At 35.5% G+C, this 17,876-nt stretch overlaps 1 protein-coding gene across 2 annotated transcripts in view; it reads left to right on the top strand.

The window, feature by feature from the left end:
• LOC110999502 overlaps nt 1-17,876 on the top strand; it is a 28,597-nt gene that overhangs the window by 1,673 nt on the left and 9,048 nt on the right. For both annotated transcript variants that reach the window (XM_022268569.2, XM_022268570.2), the window contains exons 4-28: nt 595-803; nt 1,638-1,780; nt 2,151-2,293; nt 2,484-2,689; nt 3,101-3,264; nt 4,186-4,328; nt 5,247-5,382; nt 6,356-6,509; nt 6,732-6,948; nt 7,717-7,844; nt 8,740-8,865; nt 9,536-9,689; nt 10,500-10,688; nt 11,320-11,465; nt 11,903-12,238; nt 12,532-12,625; nt 13,015-13,151; nt 13,415-13,525; nt 14,057-14,201; nt 14,983-15,035; nt 15,566-15,652; nt 15,913-16,036; nt 16,181-16,375; nt 16,701-16,826; nt 17,518-17,679. In XM_022268569.2, coding sequence (XP_022124261.2) covers nt 595-803; nt 1,638-1,780; nt 2,151-2,293; nt 2,484-2,689; nt 3,101-3,264; nt 4,186-4,328; nt 5,247-5,382; nt 6,356-6,509; nt 6,732-6,948; nt 7,717-7,844; nt 8,740-8,865; nt 9,536-9,689; nt 10,500-10,688; nt 11,320-11,465; nt 11,903-12,238; nt 12,532-12,625; nt 13,015-13,151; nt 13,415-13,525; nt 14,057-14,201; nt 14,983-15,035; nt 15,566-15,652; nt 15,913-16,036; nt 16,181-16,375; nt 16,701-16,826; nt 17,518-17,679 — 3,828 coding nt within the window. The remainder of the gene's footprint in view (nt 1-594; nt 804-1,637; nt 1,781-2,150; nt 2,294-2,483; nt 2,690-3,100; nt 3,265-4,185; nt 4,329-5,246; nt 5,383-6,355; nt 6,510-6,731; nt 6,949-7,716; nt 7,845-8,739; nt 8,866-9,535; nt 9,690-10,499; nt 10,689-11,319; nt 11,466-11,902; nt 12,239-12,531; nt 12,626-13,014; nt 13,152-13,414; nt 13,526-14,056; nt 14,202-14,982; nt 15,036-15,565; nt 15,653-15,912; nt 16,037-16,180; nt 16,376-16,700; nt 16,827-17,517; nt 17,680-17,876) is intronic.

The raw sequence follows: 17,876 nt of genomic DNA, 5'->3' as shown, positions 1-17,876 counted from the left end.
TGTTCTAAATGCAGACTTAAGACAAACCATGGCTAACACTGATAGTAATAGCAACACTCTTGTCTGTACATGCACATCAAAATACACTAATCTATCCACAATAAAAAAAAAAATTATATCCAATAGTTTTGCATGTCCTTGTTTTTACAGGAGGTTTTGGGTTTGCTTTATCATAACTTATAGCCCCATTACTTCTGCTTTTTAAATATGGATAGATTGTGTGCAATTCATGATATAGGTAAATACTACATTGTCATCAGTAAACGTTGTCATTTCAACAATATTATTTATTTATTAACACTTCGTTGCATTACATAAAAAAAAAACATAATTTAATGAAAAGCAACTGGCGGCCTTATCGCTTTCAAGCGATTTCTTCCAGGCACTGTGAGTAAAGAAAAAAAAAACATGTATTAAATTACATAAGCTAGGCAAGAAGTGCAAAAATACATATTACATTATATTTATTATCATAAATTTTATTACTTGGTAACTTTATTCTTTTAATTATCACTGATCACATATTATATTATAAAGTATCATTAATATTCTTCAAAAAAAAATCGTAAAATAAAAGGTTACAATTATTTTCAGATAGATGAATTAATATCAGAGACAGTTCAAAGCAATAAGGTTGAAATTCGTGAAGCATTATCATTGATATTACAAGCATTACGTTTGAGCGACGGGGCTCCAGTGGCATTTCCTCAAGCACTTGAGCGATGGGCTGCAGTATTGGCCGATGCATTGTTAGATGAGAGAGATTTGAGGCAGCTGCTGTTCATTATTCATCATTTGTTTAGGTATTTATTAACACTTCATTAAATTTAAAGAAAAACCAATAACATTAATTATTGTGATATGAATATAGTATGCAATGGTTGGCCTTATCTCTAAGCAATCTATTCTAGGCAAAAGTACCTTCAGATTATGACACAAATTACCAGCAAATAGATTTATGTGACTAAAAAAGGCTTTAAAAATCTCTGGTATCTTTTATTAATAATAGCTTTGTAATTCTTCATTTATATTTAATATTTATTAGAATGATCAATGAATCTTTCGAACTTATAATTTAGTATGAATTCAGTCTGTTATATTTTTTATGTATATAGGTAAAACTGTGCTTTATGTTTGTGTTTGACTGTGTATTCCGTTTATGGCTCTTGTGTATAATATAATTGTTTGAATATTGTTTAATGAGTAGCTGTAGGAATGCTTTAATAAAATTAAGTGTGGCAATATAAATATTATATTATAAATAAAAAGCTTTATTTGCAATTTTTTGTGTAATACGTTTCATTAGCACCATTATCATATAACTTTTAATTTAGAATGGATTCAATGTTGGAATATTGTTTTTGCCTTGAGTCTAAAGCCTACTAAAACCTACAATAGTTTTAGCAGGCTTTTGCGCCTTTTTCAAGCATACTTTTTAAAACTTTCTGCCAAGTGTTTTACCAGAAAATGAAGAACTAGAGAGTTTATAAGTCATATACATCGATATCATTTGCTTAGAACGTGACATTGGCGGAATTGTGATTGACACAGAAGTCGCCATTAAAAATAAAATGAATGAATACATCGATAACTGTAAAATAGAGTCTATTAATAGTTTTTTTTTTAAATATTCACAGACAAAGCCGCTCAGTGCAATGGGCGGGGCGAATACTTCGTGCGCGTGCGAATGATTTAAGTTCGGCAGCGAGGGTTATAGCTATTTTGGATTTATTGCTCACTGGGAACGCCTCGTTGGAAAATGCCTATGAGTGCGTTGAGGGTGAGATTTTTTTTTAATCTTGTTTAATATGACATGGTTTCTATTGGCGTGAAATATATTTCTTGTTTTGCTTAAATTTGTTAATACTTTTATTAGCTATCAAAGCAATTTTGTTTGGTTTTTAATAATAAAACAATCTATTCTTGGTTCAAATAAATTATTTATTGGAAAAATGGATTAAAAATAACTGGGGTTAGGGGTCCAATCCTTTATTCCCTGATTCCTCCAGACGATTGAATCCGGAAACAGACGTCAGTGCCAAAAATAGCTTTCTTATGTCAAAATCGAATTGCGTTTGACAGATGGAAGAGGAGGCTTACCCTCGAGCGAATATTTGCATCACAAATAATACATTTACTAAAATTTTTAGATGAGTCTTGGGAGGAGGTAGACGTAAAGGGCGATGGTGGAGCAGTGGGGGAAGGTCGTCTGCGAGAAAGAGATCTAATGATCGTGCTTAACTCTTTACCCCTCAGAGAGATTGTCGCTAGGCTCGCTCTGTTCTCTAGAGCGGTAAGTTTTTTCAATATTCAAAATATAATGTTTCTTCAATATCATAAATCAATCTATATTTTAAATTAGAATTACTTTTTATTAAGTACTAAATACCACTAAAATAAACTAAAAGTGTGATTAAAGTTAAAAATCTCAATATTCGGCCTATAAGTTCCCGCTTTAGCACGTCAATATTATTTTTTATCAGGATATATTAGATACCAGTGAATACGAATGGGGCGATTTATCCGGTGGCCATGGGGTGTTAAAAGCCTGTTGTGGCGCGAGAGTATTGCTAGATGTATTATCGCGTGGTGCGCGTACGCATCACAGTTACGAACGTCTACGTGACAGGTTGCGTACGTTAGCGGCGAGTTTGTTGCACGCACTGGCTGCACTCCATATGCATTCTAGGTGAGTAATTTCAAGTCTACAACTGGTTTATTCCTTCAATGGTCATTGATTTGTATACCGCCGCCCATAAGCGCAGAGGGCTCGCGAGTGCATTGACGGCTTTTTAAGAATTGGTACGCTCTTGAAGGATCCTAAGAAATAGGTTCGGAAATACTTCGGTTGGCAGCTGGTTCCACATAGTGGTGGTGCGTGCAAATACTTGGGTGACTGGGGTGCTTCAAGTAAAGAGCGTACCGATTCTTAAAAGGTCGGCAACGCACTTGCGAGCAGTCTGGCATTGTGACTGCCAATGGGGTATTATTTACCATCAGGTGGGCTTTGCCTCCCATTCTATAAAAAATCACTAAAATAATACTCTTTATTTTTAACTTAATTTTCATCACGTAAATTATATTAAAATAAATTACCCAGGAATAAGTACACCAAAGAGTTAGAAGATAGAATTGAGTCCGAGTTGGAGGCTTGTTTCTCTATGGGACTGTCAATAATGGGAGAGGAAATGGATAAACTCCCTGCCACTCTGCTCACAGACGACTCGGCTAGGGAATATTGTATGGCATTTGAAAACTTACATGGTAAGTTTTTGCACATAGACTTTTTAGTTCTGGGCCTCAGATCTGTATTTATTACATGATGAGAGTTTATTGCCAGTTCTTTCTCTTCCGTTCTACGCCCTTGATTTGAGAACTGGCAGTCAATGTAAGATTTTAATGTGTATTTCTTTTTTTGACGTTCATAAGTGTATATTATGTTACCTAGATGAATAAATGATTTTTGATTTGATTTGCTCATTTGCCAATCTAATAGGCAAGTACGTGATTAGCCTGCTGTGCTTGACACGCCGTCGTCGTTTTTTGGTTAAGGTCAAGCTGTTTTTTGACGATGGTTTCCTTCTTCGAGCGAATGCTAAATGCACATAGAAAGTCCATTAGTGCACAGCCGGGGTTCGAATCCACAACCTTGGGGATGGGAGTCGCACTGAAATTAACAATGATTACTCGGCGTATTGTCAGATTCTAACACTTATTTTAGCCATGATTTTTTTATAAAAATATTTTCTGTTTATAATATTCATAATCTTTTAGCTCCAACTTTGGACATAGGCCTTTCTCCTCCAACTCGACTTTGCGTCGTCTGCATACACTTGTATGCTAAACGCACCTACACACGGCCCGGTAGTGTTTTGTTCTGCCTAGGATGGCTATCCTTGAATGAAAACCTAAAGACTTAAAGGACCCCCTTTAGAAAGATAACGATAAAAGTAAAAAATCATTTATTCATATAGGTAACACAATTTCCACTTATGAACGTCAAAACGAAATATTAAATGCTTGTAATTTTATATTTACTGCCAGTTCTCAAATCAAGGGCGTAGAAGATAGATAGTGACTGCATCTTTAACCCCCGTCTGATTTCGGATGGTGAACGAATACAGTTGCGAAGGAAGATCGCCATTGTTCTTATGTTCATAATATTAATATACTGATGCCTTTCAGACAAGTCACCTCAACATGTGGAAGGTCTAAACACAATACCAGTAGTGAGTTGTGAGTCTCGAGTGAAAGTGGTCACGCAAGTAGCCATTGATCGTCTGGCGGATGAGGATTTGGCGTCCGCTGTACTGCAGTTTCTGTTTGAGGTAAGATTTAACATTTATTTATTCCACTACATTTTTCTATCTTAACAGTTAATACTTCGATAGAACTCCAAAATAATTCCCACATTACCTATATAAAAACATTAACATGAGGCTCTGGTAGCTTCAGCGTGCGACTTTCATCCCTGAGGTCGTTGGTTCGATTCCCCGCTGTGTGGTGCACAGAACGGTGAAGGAAATCATCGTGAGGATTAAAGGCCGGCAACGCATTCACGAGCCCTATGGCCTCCTACCCGTTTGCCCCTGTTCTATAAAAAATAAGGAAACTGGTTTGCCTTGGATGACGTGTGTGGCACAGGAGGCCGTTCACCTTCTAGCCATTATTACATTGACAAAAGATTATGGAACAGATACAAAAATCTGAGGCCTAGACCTAAAAAGGTTGTAGTGCTACTGATATATTTTTTTAAGATTAATCATAAATGTTGGACCACCACTATGTGGAACCTGCTGTATATTGGTGTAAATCCGAACCAATTCCTCTTAAGGTCCATCGAAATTATACTGTACAAATTTTTAAAAGATCATAAATCCACTTGCGAGCTTTCTAGCAGTGTCTTTCTCCATGGGCGGTGGTATCACTTAAAATCAGATGATTCCTATACCTAAAAAACCCATGTATAATATCTATGCTCTTTGTTATTAACCTAACCTAACGCTTAATTCGGTCGCCATTTTGGATATAAAGTGAGATTTAAATCGCGCAAACCATGACTCCCATCTGTCAAAATGTCATACATTTTTGACGTTCGGCAGTGCGACTTAGCACTTTTGTCAATTGTCAAGTCTCGTTTGTCAATCTTATCCTTATAATCTCTACAGACTCCTAAAAGATATTGTATAAAATTTGTTCCTCGAATTAATACTGAGGGCTACTTTATCACAGATTATATATTTCAGACTGGTATCAAACGCAAACCGGCGAATCTGAAATGTTCATGTGAGTCAGTGGCAGTGGAAAACATGTCTCGCCTTTTGGATGCTCACCCATATTTATATCCGACAGCATTGCACATATTCGCTGATATTTCACAGGGTATGGAATAATAAGATATATTATTATAATAATTTAAGTTTTTATTGTTAGGACGAATACACAGAAGTGAAAAAATCACAAAATTAGTTATTTATTATTAGGACGAATACACAGTTTGAAGTTAAAAACACTCTGAATATCATTAATCATATATGCAGTTTTGTGATTTAACTTACTAACGCACGAAGCGAATAAATGGAAGGATATTTGTGAGGCTTATGGTGAGGTCAGTGACCTCAGGTGAATAACCGGGACATTAGAATACGCTCGCCCGTCCCAGCTCCCCGCACATACGCTATTTATTACGAAACACCTATATGTATCACACTGCTAGTTCTGAAACAGCGGTTCGGCAGTTGAGTACTGGCAAATAAAGTGTCTGCTTCTACGATCGTCATGATTTTCTTTCTACCCCTTTAATTTTCTCCCACCGAGGTTCTTTTAATCTATTCTCTACTAAGAAATAGAGACGCTAATTTACGAGCATCAGTTCTCATATTTTTCTTATATATATATATATATATAACTGCATAATAAATCTTGATATAGTAGCCATTAGAATTTCCGATAATATTGATTGTAGTGGCAACAATATAGTCTAAGTACGCAATTGTGGGGTTATCGAACCACCATTTCTAAAAAATTTTTCGATATAATATTTTTATCGAATCTTTTTGTACGTTTTATGCGTATGTGTGCGCGTACGTTTATAACATTAAAGTAGTATTATAAGATCCAATATAATTTAAATCAGAAATGTAAAATTGGCATTCATTAATAAGTCACAAAGCGCATTGCCGTACATTGTTTCAAGTTATATGCGTGCGCGCGGAACGAACAAAACGATTTCAGTAAAGTTAAATTTTTAATGGAAATTTGATTGTTAATTAATAAATATCTGAAATTACTAAGTATTATGTATTAAACTAATATATTTCATAGAAAAGTTGAAGTTTCTGGTTTCTGGTTTCAGGTGAGTCTATTGACAGTAATCTGATTAAACATTTGTGCGTCTCAAAATGGCGGCCGAATCTGACAGACTTACAACAAGTAATCAACGATTGGACCCAAAGATGCCCTCAAATAATTCAATATTTATTACTGGATATGGATTATACGCCTCACAGGTACTTAAAATAAACAGGGCCGTACGAGTCATCGGCCGTTGATTATGCATGAAATGTTCTTGAGTATGTCAAAAAATACATACAGAAAATGTTTATATTGTAAAATATTATTTTTTATTGTTCATGAGAAACTACATATTTACTATCATTTATTATATTTTTTTTCGGTTCAGAACATCTTCATTTATTCTGCATTTTGAAACGAGAAATATTTTTTTTCAGTGGGGTATCTCTGGAAGCCCAACTTTACATTGGATGGTGGGCCTCACAAATCCCAGAAACCCCGGAGTGGGATTGGGCGCTTCTGAAACTTTTGCGCCTGCACCGCTCCCACTGGGCCTATCCGCTTGAGGCCCCAGGTCTAGATAAGGCCCCGGATACACTATCGGAAGTTATGTTTGCATTACTGGCCACTGATTGGGGACATTGTGTACCACTTGTAAGTATTGTAAATAATTTGGTCATGCTTTAAAAAGTTAAAAAAAACTAACAGTCGCCAGATGGTATGATCACGTGGTCAGTTTTGCCATGCTGAACTAAATTCTTAAACATTTTTTTGTGGTAGCGTAATAAATACTTCAAAATCATACAATTTTATTTTATTTTTCTATTATTATCGATTTCATTAACACAATAATATACATAATAATTGTGACAGAATTGTCGACCTTGCACTTACTATTAAATGTCCATGTCATATCACTAACTACTAACTGACGTGAGACCGATCTTGAATTAGATTGTCATGATTCATGTGCACTGTTTACTTTTTGTTTTGTTTTAACTTGTAACTTGTATCAGTTTAGTTTATTTTTATTTCTTTTTGTTTCTGTTAAGTATGTTTTTTTTTTATTTTCCCTATTTTATTTTTGCACTTCTTGCCTACCTTATCTAATATACTCAGTGGTTTTTTTCCTTTACTAACAGTGGTTGTCTGGAAGAAATCGCTCTAAAGCGATAAGGCCGCCAGTTGCTTGTCATTAAATTATGTTTAATATTTTCCTTTTATGTAATGCAACAAAGTGTTAATAAAATAAATAAATAAATAATAAAATTAAATTATATTTATCTTCAAAATTAAAAAAAAAATATTGCCTCAATATTGCATTTTACGGGTTTACTGCAGGTATGCGCCATTTTTGTAAGAGGCTGGTTCCTATAGAAGTCTGTGGTACCAACCTGTAGTTACATAAAATAATATTTATAGGCCTGTGGTCCAGGCGTGGATGCCCTGCATCGCTTAGCATTGTCTAGGCCTGTGGAAGCTCTACACTGTTTGGGGCAGCTCGTAACTGTGATGGCAACTTCACCCGAATCCATCTCCCTTACTCCCAAGTAAGTGAAGGAAGGAAATCTGCTCCAATAATTTAATAATCTTTGCTTTGAATATTTTACGTTTCTCTCTTTCCGTACTAAGATCTTGATTTGGGAATTGGTTAATAAATTCCTAGCAATTTTCCTAATAACAAATATTAATGAATCTCTTTCAACTGGTTTGCACAGATTTATATAAAAAGGTAGTTCTACCTTTTAGGCCTGGGACTCAGGTTTTTTATTCCGTTTCCTCCCGCAAGTTTACTTACAAAATATGTTTACAGATTTGGTATAATTAAAATATACTTTCTTTCGTATAATTTAGTTTGTCCGCTTTGAAATTATTCATAAATCATTTATAATAAGATATTAAGAACTATATAAAAACATTTGTGTCTCGATCCGATCTGAATACCTAGTAACAAAATATTCTTTGTTCGATACTTTCTTCTTAATGAAAACAATAATAATCAAAAAACAAATCAGTTGCCCTAAAGCCTCTTTAGGTCTTAACCTCAGATTTCTGAATCTGTTTTATGATCATTTTTAAATCTAATAGGCAAGTAGGTGATCATCCTCCAGTGCCTGACACAGGTCGTCGACTTTTTGGGTCTAAGTAAGACATGTCGGTTTCCTCGCGATGTTTTCCTTCACCGTTCGAGCAAAGTTAAATGCGCACATGGAAATAAAGGCCATTGGTGCACAGTCAGGGATCGAACCTACGACCTCAGGTATGAGAGTCGCAAGCTGAAGCTACTAGGCCAACACTGCTCCAATAATGCTTAATAATAATCGAAGGAGGTAATAATCTGTAACATGTAAATTCTAGTTAAATTTTACGTTTATAATCGAAAAGAAGTTTTTATTTACATGACACAATATTAATAAAATTCACTATTTTTTATTAACTTTCTAGATTCGCCGAAATAATAACAGTGATCTTAAACTGGCGACCTAATCTCATGCAACGTGCCTTTGGGCGTGGCGGACAAAATGGCCCCGATCTCTTGCAGAATCTCGTTATACAACAACTTCAAGATAAGTGAGTAGAAAAAACTTCAAGAAATTGTAATGAATTTTTAGCTTCAATATTTGTGGTATTAATAATTTATTTAGTCAAGTATGTTTAGAGTGAGTAAATATTATCTAATCCGAAGGAAAACATTGTTGGGAAATCTGCATGTCTCAAATCCATTATTCGGGTATATGTATGTAACAGATACATATAGCCGAATTATGACAGAGAAAGCAATTTGAGGCGCCATTGAATTACTTTATATATTAAAAATAAATGTAGTTTCTATGTTACATGCAGTACCTACATCTTTGTCTGATAAAGTTTAGCTGTAAACAAATCACTATAATCTATAATGATATTTTTTTTAGATTTGTATTATTTCATGTTTGTAACGGGTGAACTCTAAAAGCCTGGCAATGTCTTCGCGAGCCCTATGGCATTGAGTGTCCATGGGCAGCGGTATCACATAACATCAGGCTGTCCGTCTGCCCAAAAAAAAACAAAAATTACATCATTGATTATGAAATTTAATAGTCAAGTAATAATTTTAACAGTCAAGCTGAGCTAACATCACCAACTAAACCGTCGAAAGATGTCAAAAACCACGTTTTAACATACGGAAGTCATACTTAGCGATAAGTCTCGACTCAAAACCTTAAGTAACCACTTTGTTAACTTCGGTGAAATTGTATAGATCACTGGAAACCCGTAGTGCAATGCTAACGGCGTGGTTTCACATGCTATGGACGCCGGCACAAGTGGGTTCGAGTCGGGGAATATTAGATTCTGCCGTACGTTTTACACAGGACTGGAGAACACTTGACAATCACGTGTCTATGATATTGCAAGTTAGTTTCAATAGTTATTAACTGGCTAGTTTTATTTTTTGAATAAATTTCGTAAGATTTGTAAAGGCCGGCAATGCCCCTACTAAAATGACTTTGCGATGACTGCCCGTTTTGGGGGTCCCGTAGACTCGTTTGCTCTCCTTTTATATAAAAAATATATATTGGAAACAGTTAAAGTTCGATCAAAGTGGGTTTAGTCGTTTTGGAGATATAAGTAGGTATTTAAAGTACAGTTTAAGAATTTATAGTTTAAATTTTATACGATATTAAAAAGAAATAAGTCAAATATTTTGATACATTTGTAATTATAATTGTGAGTACAATATATTTAAAAAAATATTTTTACCACTTTGGTTGAGTGCTTTACTCAACCAAAGAAGAAAAGAATGAAGAGAACTGTATGTGATGTGTCTGTTGTATGTTCTTTAATAAACATGTATATGGCTAGTTTCAATTCCGTTTTTTCGATGTAGCCTGAACAACATTATTACCGTTTCTACAAAACTTAGGATAAAACAAATTATAACATTGTAATACAAACGAACAATTTGATTTTAATTATTAATTTGAAACACTAAAATCCTTACATTCAAATTTTCACGATGTGTCGTTATGAGAACTCGCCGCTAATAGACGGGTGGTCTATTGGCGAGGTCTCTAGCGAAAGAGACAAGTACGAAGTACGAACTACGACTCGCTGTGAGTACATCAAGATGGCGGCTTGTAGTGTGAAGTTAGGCATGAATCACTATGGACGAACTTCACTCTTGTGTTTTTCTGCTTACAATATTTATATTCTTTAAACTATAGGCTGAAAATAGCAAGCAGTACATAGATGACGCGTTACGTCACTCGTCAACAGCACCGCTTTTGTGCGAGAGCGTACTTCGACGTGCTCATGGCACTGAGCTGCAATCGGGATTGTATGTTCGTTTGCTGGATGTACTGGCGACGCAGAGGGACCAAAAGCAGAGGATACATGTCGATAATGCCATCAAGGTATTCATCATCATCATCAACTTATAGCGCATTTACATTCAGCCGTAGTGAGCAGGGAAGTCGGCAGGACGAGTGTATAAACGCGATACTTACGACGAAGTAAGGATTTTTATAATTGTCTCCAACTCAGTTGGCTGACATACTGTGCCGTGCCTAACATCTTATAAAATATACCTGTTCCTTACATATGAAAGATACGAAAATGATTATATTTTTTTGCCCGCCTACGCCCTTGACCTGGGGACTGGTAGTAAATGTAAATTTAGAGTTCATTTCACATCGTTTCTTTTTTTAATACCAACTTTATTTATTTAATTATAAGTAATCTTATAGCTTATATACATATTATAAGACAATACACTAAGTCAATACAGAAAGCCAAAACAGATTACATAGATAAACAATATATATGGAACAGAAAAAAATATTAGACAAAGATATATTTTAAAAAAACTAAAGAAAGTTTGAACATTTGAAACTACAAATAAATCTTAAAATTTTTAATGACTACTAAAACAAAATCCGATAAATTATGTTAATATTTGTGCACCGAAGTGTTAATAAATTAATAAATGTTTTGCTACCTTTTAATATATGAAACTTATTTAGATTCATTCATAATTGTTATCAGAAAGTGGGCGGCACAATGTCTTCAGAAGATCTGGTCATACATCGTACCGCTAATGCTGTTCTAAGTGTCCCGTTCTCTCACCCGGCCCACCTGACTCTATGGAGACTGTTCCTCCATCTTTACCTCCAAAGACCACCATCCAGTCCGTAAGTTGTTAATCGTTTATGTTATGAAATATTGGTTTATAATTAATGAGTGACAATTGACAATTTTGACTTTGACACATGACCTGGATTTTACTAATTGCACTAGTATACGTAGTTAGATTTGAACCACACATTTAACCGTATACTGCACCGCATTACTAGAGATGCATCCGATATCGATATACCGGCGATACTTTGGGTTTGCCGATATATCGGTATTAAACGAATACATCAACCAATAGCGTGTAATTTTTCTCGATCTCCCTTTCTCACTCTCTCTCAATCGCTCTCTCTTTCGACACACGCGCCTAATGAAGTTTCACTTCAAAAAACTTGGCATTTTTGGGTTATTTAATTCCTGCAATTTTATAGCTTTAAAATCTCCAATTGAATTTTTGTCTTTCTTTAGTTTTTCCATACAATACAATTCTTTTCAGGCACGAAACATCACCGCCAGTTGGTCCGCTATTCTTCAGTGGTCTAGTCAAGACACGTACATTGGCCCAGTTAAAGAAACGCCTACAAGAAACGATAACGTATCACCAACAAACTGCCGAATCGTATCGTTGTCCAACAATTGAATCTCCCGAAAAATCGAATACGACGTTTGATAAAAGTCCTTCCTCAAATAATATATTTCCAGAATTGTCGATAAGCGATATGTTTGAAGAGTCCGGTGATGAATCGAATTCTGATGTAGAAATAGAAGAGAATGTTGAAGCAAGGAGCGGAGGAGACAATTTGTTGGTGACGTATCATAATGGCGCTGAGAGGTGAGTTAGTCATAATTGGCTACATGCGGTGCGGTAGATTTGGTTCCATCTAGGTTCCAACTTAGTTGAACCTTCATACATACTTTAAATTTCTCGGGTTTTATTACTTTTTACCTCATTTTGCCGGCCTTTTAAGAATTGGGTTTTTTATTTAGGGGGAAGATTATTTAAAGGCCTTGTCTTGTATCGGCAATAAGTATGTTTTCATCAAAATATCAGGTGGTTTGAATATATAACAATGATCTTTAATATATATAGTAAGTATATAAGATAACAATATCGTTTTTGGATAGAATGGTTCGTGAATACGTTCGATGGTTAGAGGAAGGCGATAAAGTGCGAGCATATCCTCACAACGCTGACATCGCCAGATTTATTCCTGAACAGGTAATTTAAGAAATAGAAAAATTATTATTTTCCTTTCTCACTTTTGAACTTTGAAAGTCAATAAGTAGTTAGCGTTGTACGAAATCAATGAAATCTCTTAAACGAATGGCTACCATTCGGTCCGAGGTCGAGTTCATTTGCAAATTGCCCCCTTAAAAATAAAATTGGCCCCTTGTACCCCCTACCATTGAGAAACATGTCGAGTACAGCAGTCTTGTCCGTCTGTTGCTTGATTAGCGCTGTTTATGTTTAGCCGTCAAACCAATAAATACTGATGTTTTTAAACTTATATAAGGCATTATTCTTTTAAATATTTAAGTAAATATTTTTATATAATGTACATAATACTATACTGTATTTATAGACTAACTTTTGATTATTGTTTGAAGGCATTATCAGCAGCATGGGAACTCTCCCATCAATATAATCATCCTTCTCCCTCAGTGCGTGAAGTGCCCGTTACACTAACGTACTACGAACAAGCGTTGCGTGCTGTACGTAATATAAACGAACGGACTCATCAAAGGTATGAAAGTATTATAAAAAAAGTATTATTCAATTACGAAAATATTATTCAAAGCCTGTTTCAATGTGCATTTTGAAATGATCAGATTACAGCAGCATATTCTTTAACAGAGTTAATTTTTCCAATCGTCGTATAGGTTTCGAATCCGCATATAGCGCAATAGCGGGCCCATATCTTTTTTTATTGCCCTTCCATCTTCTTATCTGCTTAACTCTATCATTACTTTGTAAGTACCACTATGTTACGATTCGTTTCTATTTCAGAAAGAAGAAACGCGTTATTAAATCTCTAGTGGAAAATGTTAACTTTAACGACACACGGATCGTATTGAAGTTTGTTGAAGAACGATTGGTGGAAGTGGAAAAGTTTTCTCGGTAAGTTTTTTTGTAATGGTTTAATGTGTGAATTTGACTTATTTTGGAGTTATTATTGTCTTTTATTAACATAGCTTTTACACATTTAAATAATACACTTTTTTACTGGATTGAAGCTAGGTATTATAATAAAAATTATATTATTGTATTATTATAATATAATTTTATGTTATTATGTAAACTTATAATTATTTAACATAATTTTAAATTTATCCGACGTCTCGCGTGCTTTATAGCGTGCGTGGTCACGGTGACCACGGTTAATCCGGTAGAAAATGTTTTCTTTATTTTTTTTTTATTTATTTATTTTTTTTATTTATGAGTGTTGAAGTTATTATTTATTAGTTTGTAGTTACCTTTGTTGAAGTCGAGATATTAAAAAAAATACTAATATAGTTATCAATTCGCGAAATAATGTTTAAAATTGGTTTTGTACTTTTGGAGTTTCTCCATTCAAACAGAAAAACAAGTCTGTAGTAATGTAAAGTAAACTTAAGGTATATTGTTTAACAAAACATATGCTATTTAAAGTGAATGGTCAAGCGAGGTTAGTCGTGTATCACAACTGGATGGGCGGTTGTGGGAGTTAGTCGGCCAGCTGCGCATACGCAGACCGTTGCCGCCTGTTAAGAAAAGCTGTCCACAAAATTGTACACCGATTACTATACGAATTGCGGTAAGTGAAAATTATGTTTATTACTAGTAATTTTTAAAACCAGTGGCGCTACAACTTTTTAGGTCTAGGCCTCAGATTTCTGCATTTGTATCATTATTTGGCCATCATGATTAGGCCCCAGTGCCTGACACACGTTGTCGACTTTTTGGGTCTAAGACATGTCGGTATCCTCACGATGTTTTCCTTCACCGTTCGAGCAAATGTTAAATGCGCACATAGAAAGAAAGTCCATTGGTGTACAGCCCGGGATCGAACCTGCGACTTCAGGTATGAGAGTCCCACGCTGAAGCCACTACGCCAACACTGCTCATATAGTCCAGTTGTAAAATAATAATCAAACAGTTAATCTTACAAAATTGTTAAATTTAGTTTTGTTTGAAGTCCCGTTACTCGCCAGTGTGAATGACATGTTTCAGAATTTCTGTATTCTTCACATATTCTGTATGTATTGTGGACTCATTATCCGCACTTCTTCTTGTACTGCATCTCCACTACTGGAGCTTTGCGGCCAGCTAGTCATACTTCTTATTATTCCCCAAGCTCATAAATTTTTCTACGCTGGCCACTTCCGTCCATTCTCTGATGGACTCTCACTTAGACGCCCATTTGCGCTGGCTGATTAAGCCAGCCAAGCACGTTCTAGAAAACGTCCATACCCAGGCTGATGTAGGTCCCAATGAATTTGTCTTATGAGAAGTGTGCAAGGCTGTTCGACTTTAAAAAATTACAAAGAAGAAACACTATTTTTTTGTATGAAGAACTTTTTTGTTCTTTGTTAAAGGAAGACGAGTGGTGTACATCGACAGCGGCTGAACGAGAGATACATGAGAACAGGTAAGAATTTTACCAAACCAAAAATCCTAGGTATATGTATAGTAATAGCAATGTAATAGGCAAGTGGGTGATCAGCCTCCTGTGCCTGACAAATACTGTTTGGGTCTAAGATAAGCCAGTTTTCGGGCGATGTTTTTCATCACCGTTCGAGCGAATATTAAATCCGCACATAGAAAGAAAATAATAAGAGTCGCACGCTGACACCACTAAGCCAACACCAAGAATTATGTTACGTACAAGTTAAAATGCTTTTGCCTAGAGTTTTAAACATATAATAAGATATCCTAATCAGTAATAATTAAATAAGAAATTCATTGAATACGTCTCCAAATGTCACACTCTATTTTTATCGTGGTTACAGCTAAAGAGTAAAGTCCTCCTGCAGAGGATATAGAAGTGGTTACCTTTAAGTCTAGAATGTATTCTAGATAGACCTATTTTCCAAAGGCCGCATCTCATTAAGGTCGGGTGAGCAGGCCTGTGTCATTTGTTTAAAAAATCGATTAGAAATCTTTAAATAATGTTTACAGACGTTCATCTCGTGCTAACGTGCGTCGCTTGTGCCGTGCACGACCGGATTTCGCACGTACAGCTGCCGCACTCATATCTGCTGCTACGTAAGTATACAGTTTGGTTTTATTTTCTATCTTATCTAAGGTTTTCTGCAATCAGGTATATTATCTATGTCTATATAGCTTCAAATGTTAATAAAATAAATATAAAAATTAATTATTCATGATTAATATATTCATTGTTATATCATAAGATCAGACATGTGCATTGCGTAGCGTATACGCACTTTTTTTAAGGCAAAAAGACGCTTCATTTTAATGTTTGTATAATTTAACACGTCTAACGTTTAATTGTATTGCTATAGGCACGCCCGTAATGCCGATACAGCGGTTAGTGTGTGCGAAAGAGTGTGGCGATACACACCTCTCACTCGCACGTGCACGCACGCGCAACAATTGTTGGCTAATGTCGTCGCCCTACTTGCCGAGGTAAGAAAATAACATATTTTAGATTTAGTTTTATGCTGTATATGTTTTTACTATGTGATAAGTGTGGAATGATTTTCAAACATATAGGTACATAACAATATCGAGCACAATAAATTGAAAAAAAATTAAATATTTTGTTTACAGAAATGGATTAGTCACGACTCTCGTCGTATAGTGGAATTACTGTCTCGATGGAGCCGAGGTGATTCTACCCAGCAGTTACTCTGCAGTGCCCTTATTTCGCCCACAAAGTTGCCCACGAGCGAATGGGCACACGTGTACATAGCGACATGTAAGGCCAACTTGCCGTCTCACACTACGTTTAGTTATTTATCTAAGGTAAGAGTTTTCGACTTTTCATAATTTCATAGGTGTTGGCTTAGTGATTTCAGCGTTCGACTCACATATCTGAGCTCATAGATTCGATTCCTTCCACTCTACTTTCTGTCTTTCTGTATTTATTTCCCCGGAGTTGATATCAACTAAAAGATGTAGGGTTTCTGCAATGGAGGACACCGTGAGCAATTTCGGGGAAATAAATATAGATAATACAACATTTTCCACACAAATTTTAGTCATCAGTTCTTTGTTAGACAGAAACAATTTCTATTTAATATAGGTTTAAGTGATCCCGTTTTATAAATGACTCCTTGATATCCTACAGTTTGACATATCCCGATGGGCCATCGCCGTAGATACAGCACAGCGTAGAGACGTGCTTCTAATAATCACTGACACTGCGCAGAAATGGGGCCCTGAACCTGATACGGAACACCATGTGCTTATTGAGGTATAAATATGTTATGACTTGTGTTAACTTAACACAAAAATTGTGTCAAGACGTAATTTTATGATCAGATTTGGAAACACAGATCTGCGTTTTGAAGGCAGTTTTTCTGTAACCACTATGTGGAACCAGCTGCCCACAGAAGTATTTCTGAACTAATTCAAGGGTCATTCAAGAAAATGGGATACCAATTATCAAAAGGCCAGAAACTTGTGAGTTTTCTGGCAATGCGAGTGTCATGTCATGGGGGTAGCCTCGATGAGCTTACTGCCTGTTCGCTCCTATAATTATTATTTGCTTAAAACTGCTGGCAACGCTATTACGCCTTTTGAAATTTGAGTCGGGTATCTTTTAACATCGTTTCACTTTATATCGGGTGGGATAGTGGCCAAACGTCTCTCCATATCTGTATAAAAAATCTGTCACAAAGGATTCATTTATTATTTTATAGTCGTATTTTTAATTAGACGAAGCCAACTGACAGTATCTAATGTCACTTTGTAAAATAATGTTGCCATATTTAAAGTATTAGTGATGCGTTTAGTTCTCGTTCAATCAGATGAATGAACAATATAATGAAAAGTTAATCATTTCAAACTATGAAATAATATTAATTACTTAATCCATTGTTTAAGCATTCAATGTGTTAAGATATCCACAAACTAGACACTTCCTAAATAATATTTGTTTTTAGCTGTTAGGCGTCCACTCACACGCGATTGTAACATCTGCGGAACTTAATGTTCACGTGTGCGTTGCTTTCCGACGCGCCGCTTCAGGTAAATTACCGCCGGGATTTTGCGCACATTTGACAAAAGCCGTGGAGTCGCATGCGCATCTGCTGACCTTCGATCAGGTAATTATTTTTAATCGAGTGACCGTGTACGTAAAAGATATGCATACAATTTGATATTGATTTGTTTATTATGAAATAATTTTAAATTTGATACCTATAACCAAAAAGGTTAATAACACATGAGTAAGTTGGTCTAGTGGCTTTAGTGTGCGACTCTAATTCCTGAGGTTGTAGGTTCGATCCCGGCTACACAGATC

This window comes from Pieris rapae, chromosome 8 (assembly GCF_905147795.1).
Source record: "Pieris rapae chromosome 8, ilPieRapa1.1, whole genome shotgun sequence".
Taxonomy (NCBI): domain Eukaryota; kingdom Metazoa; phylum Arthropoda; class Insecta; order Lepidoptera; family Pieridae; genus Pieris; species Pieris rapae.
This window is presented reverse-complemented; position numbering and strand designations above follow the sequence as displayed.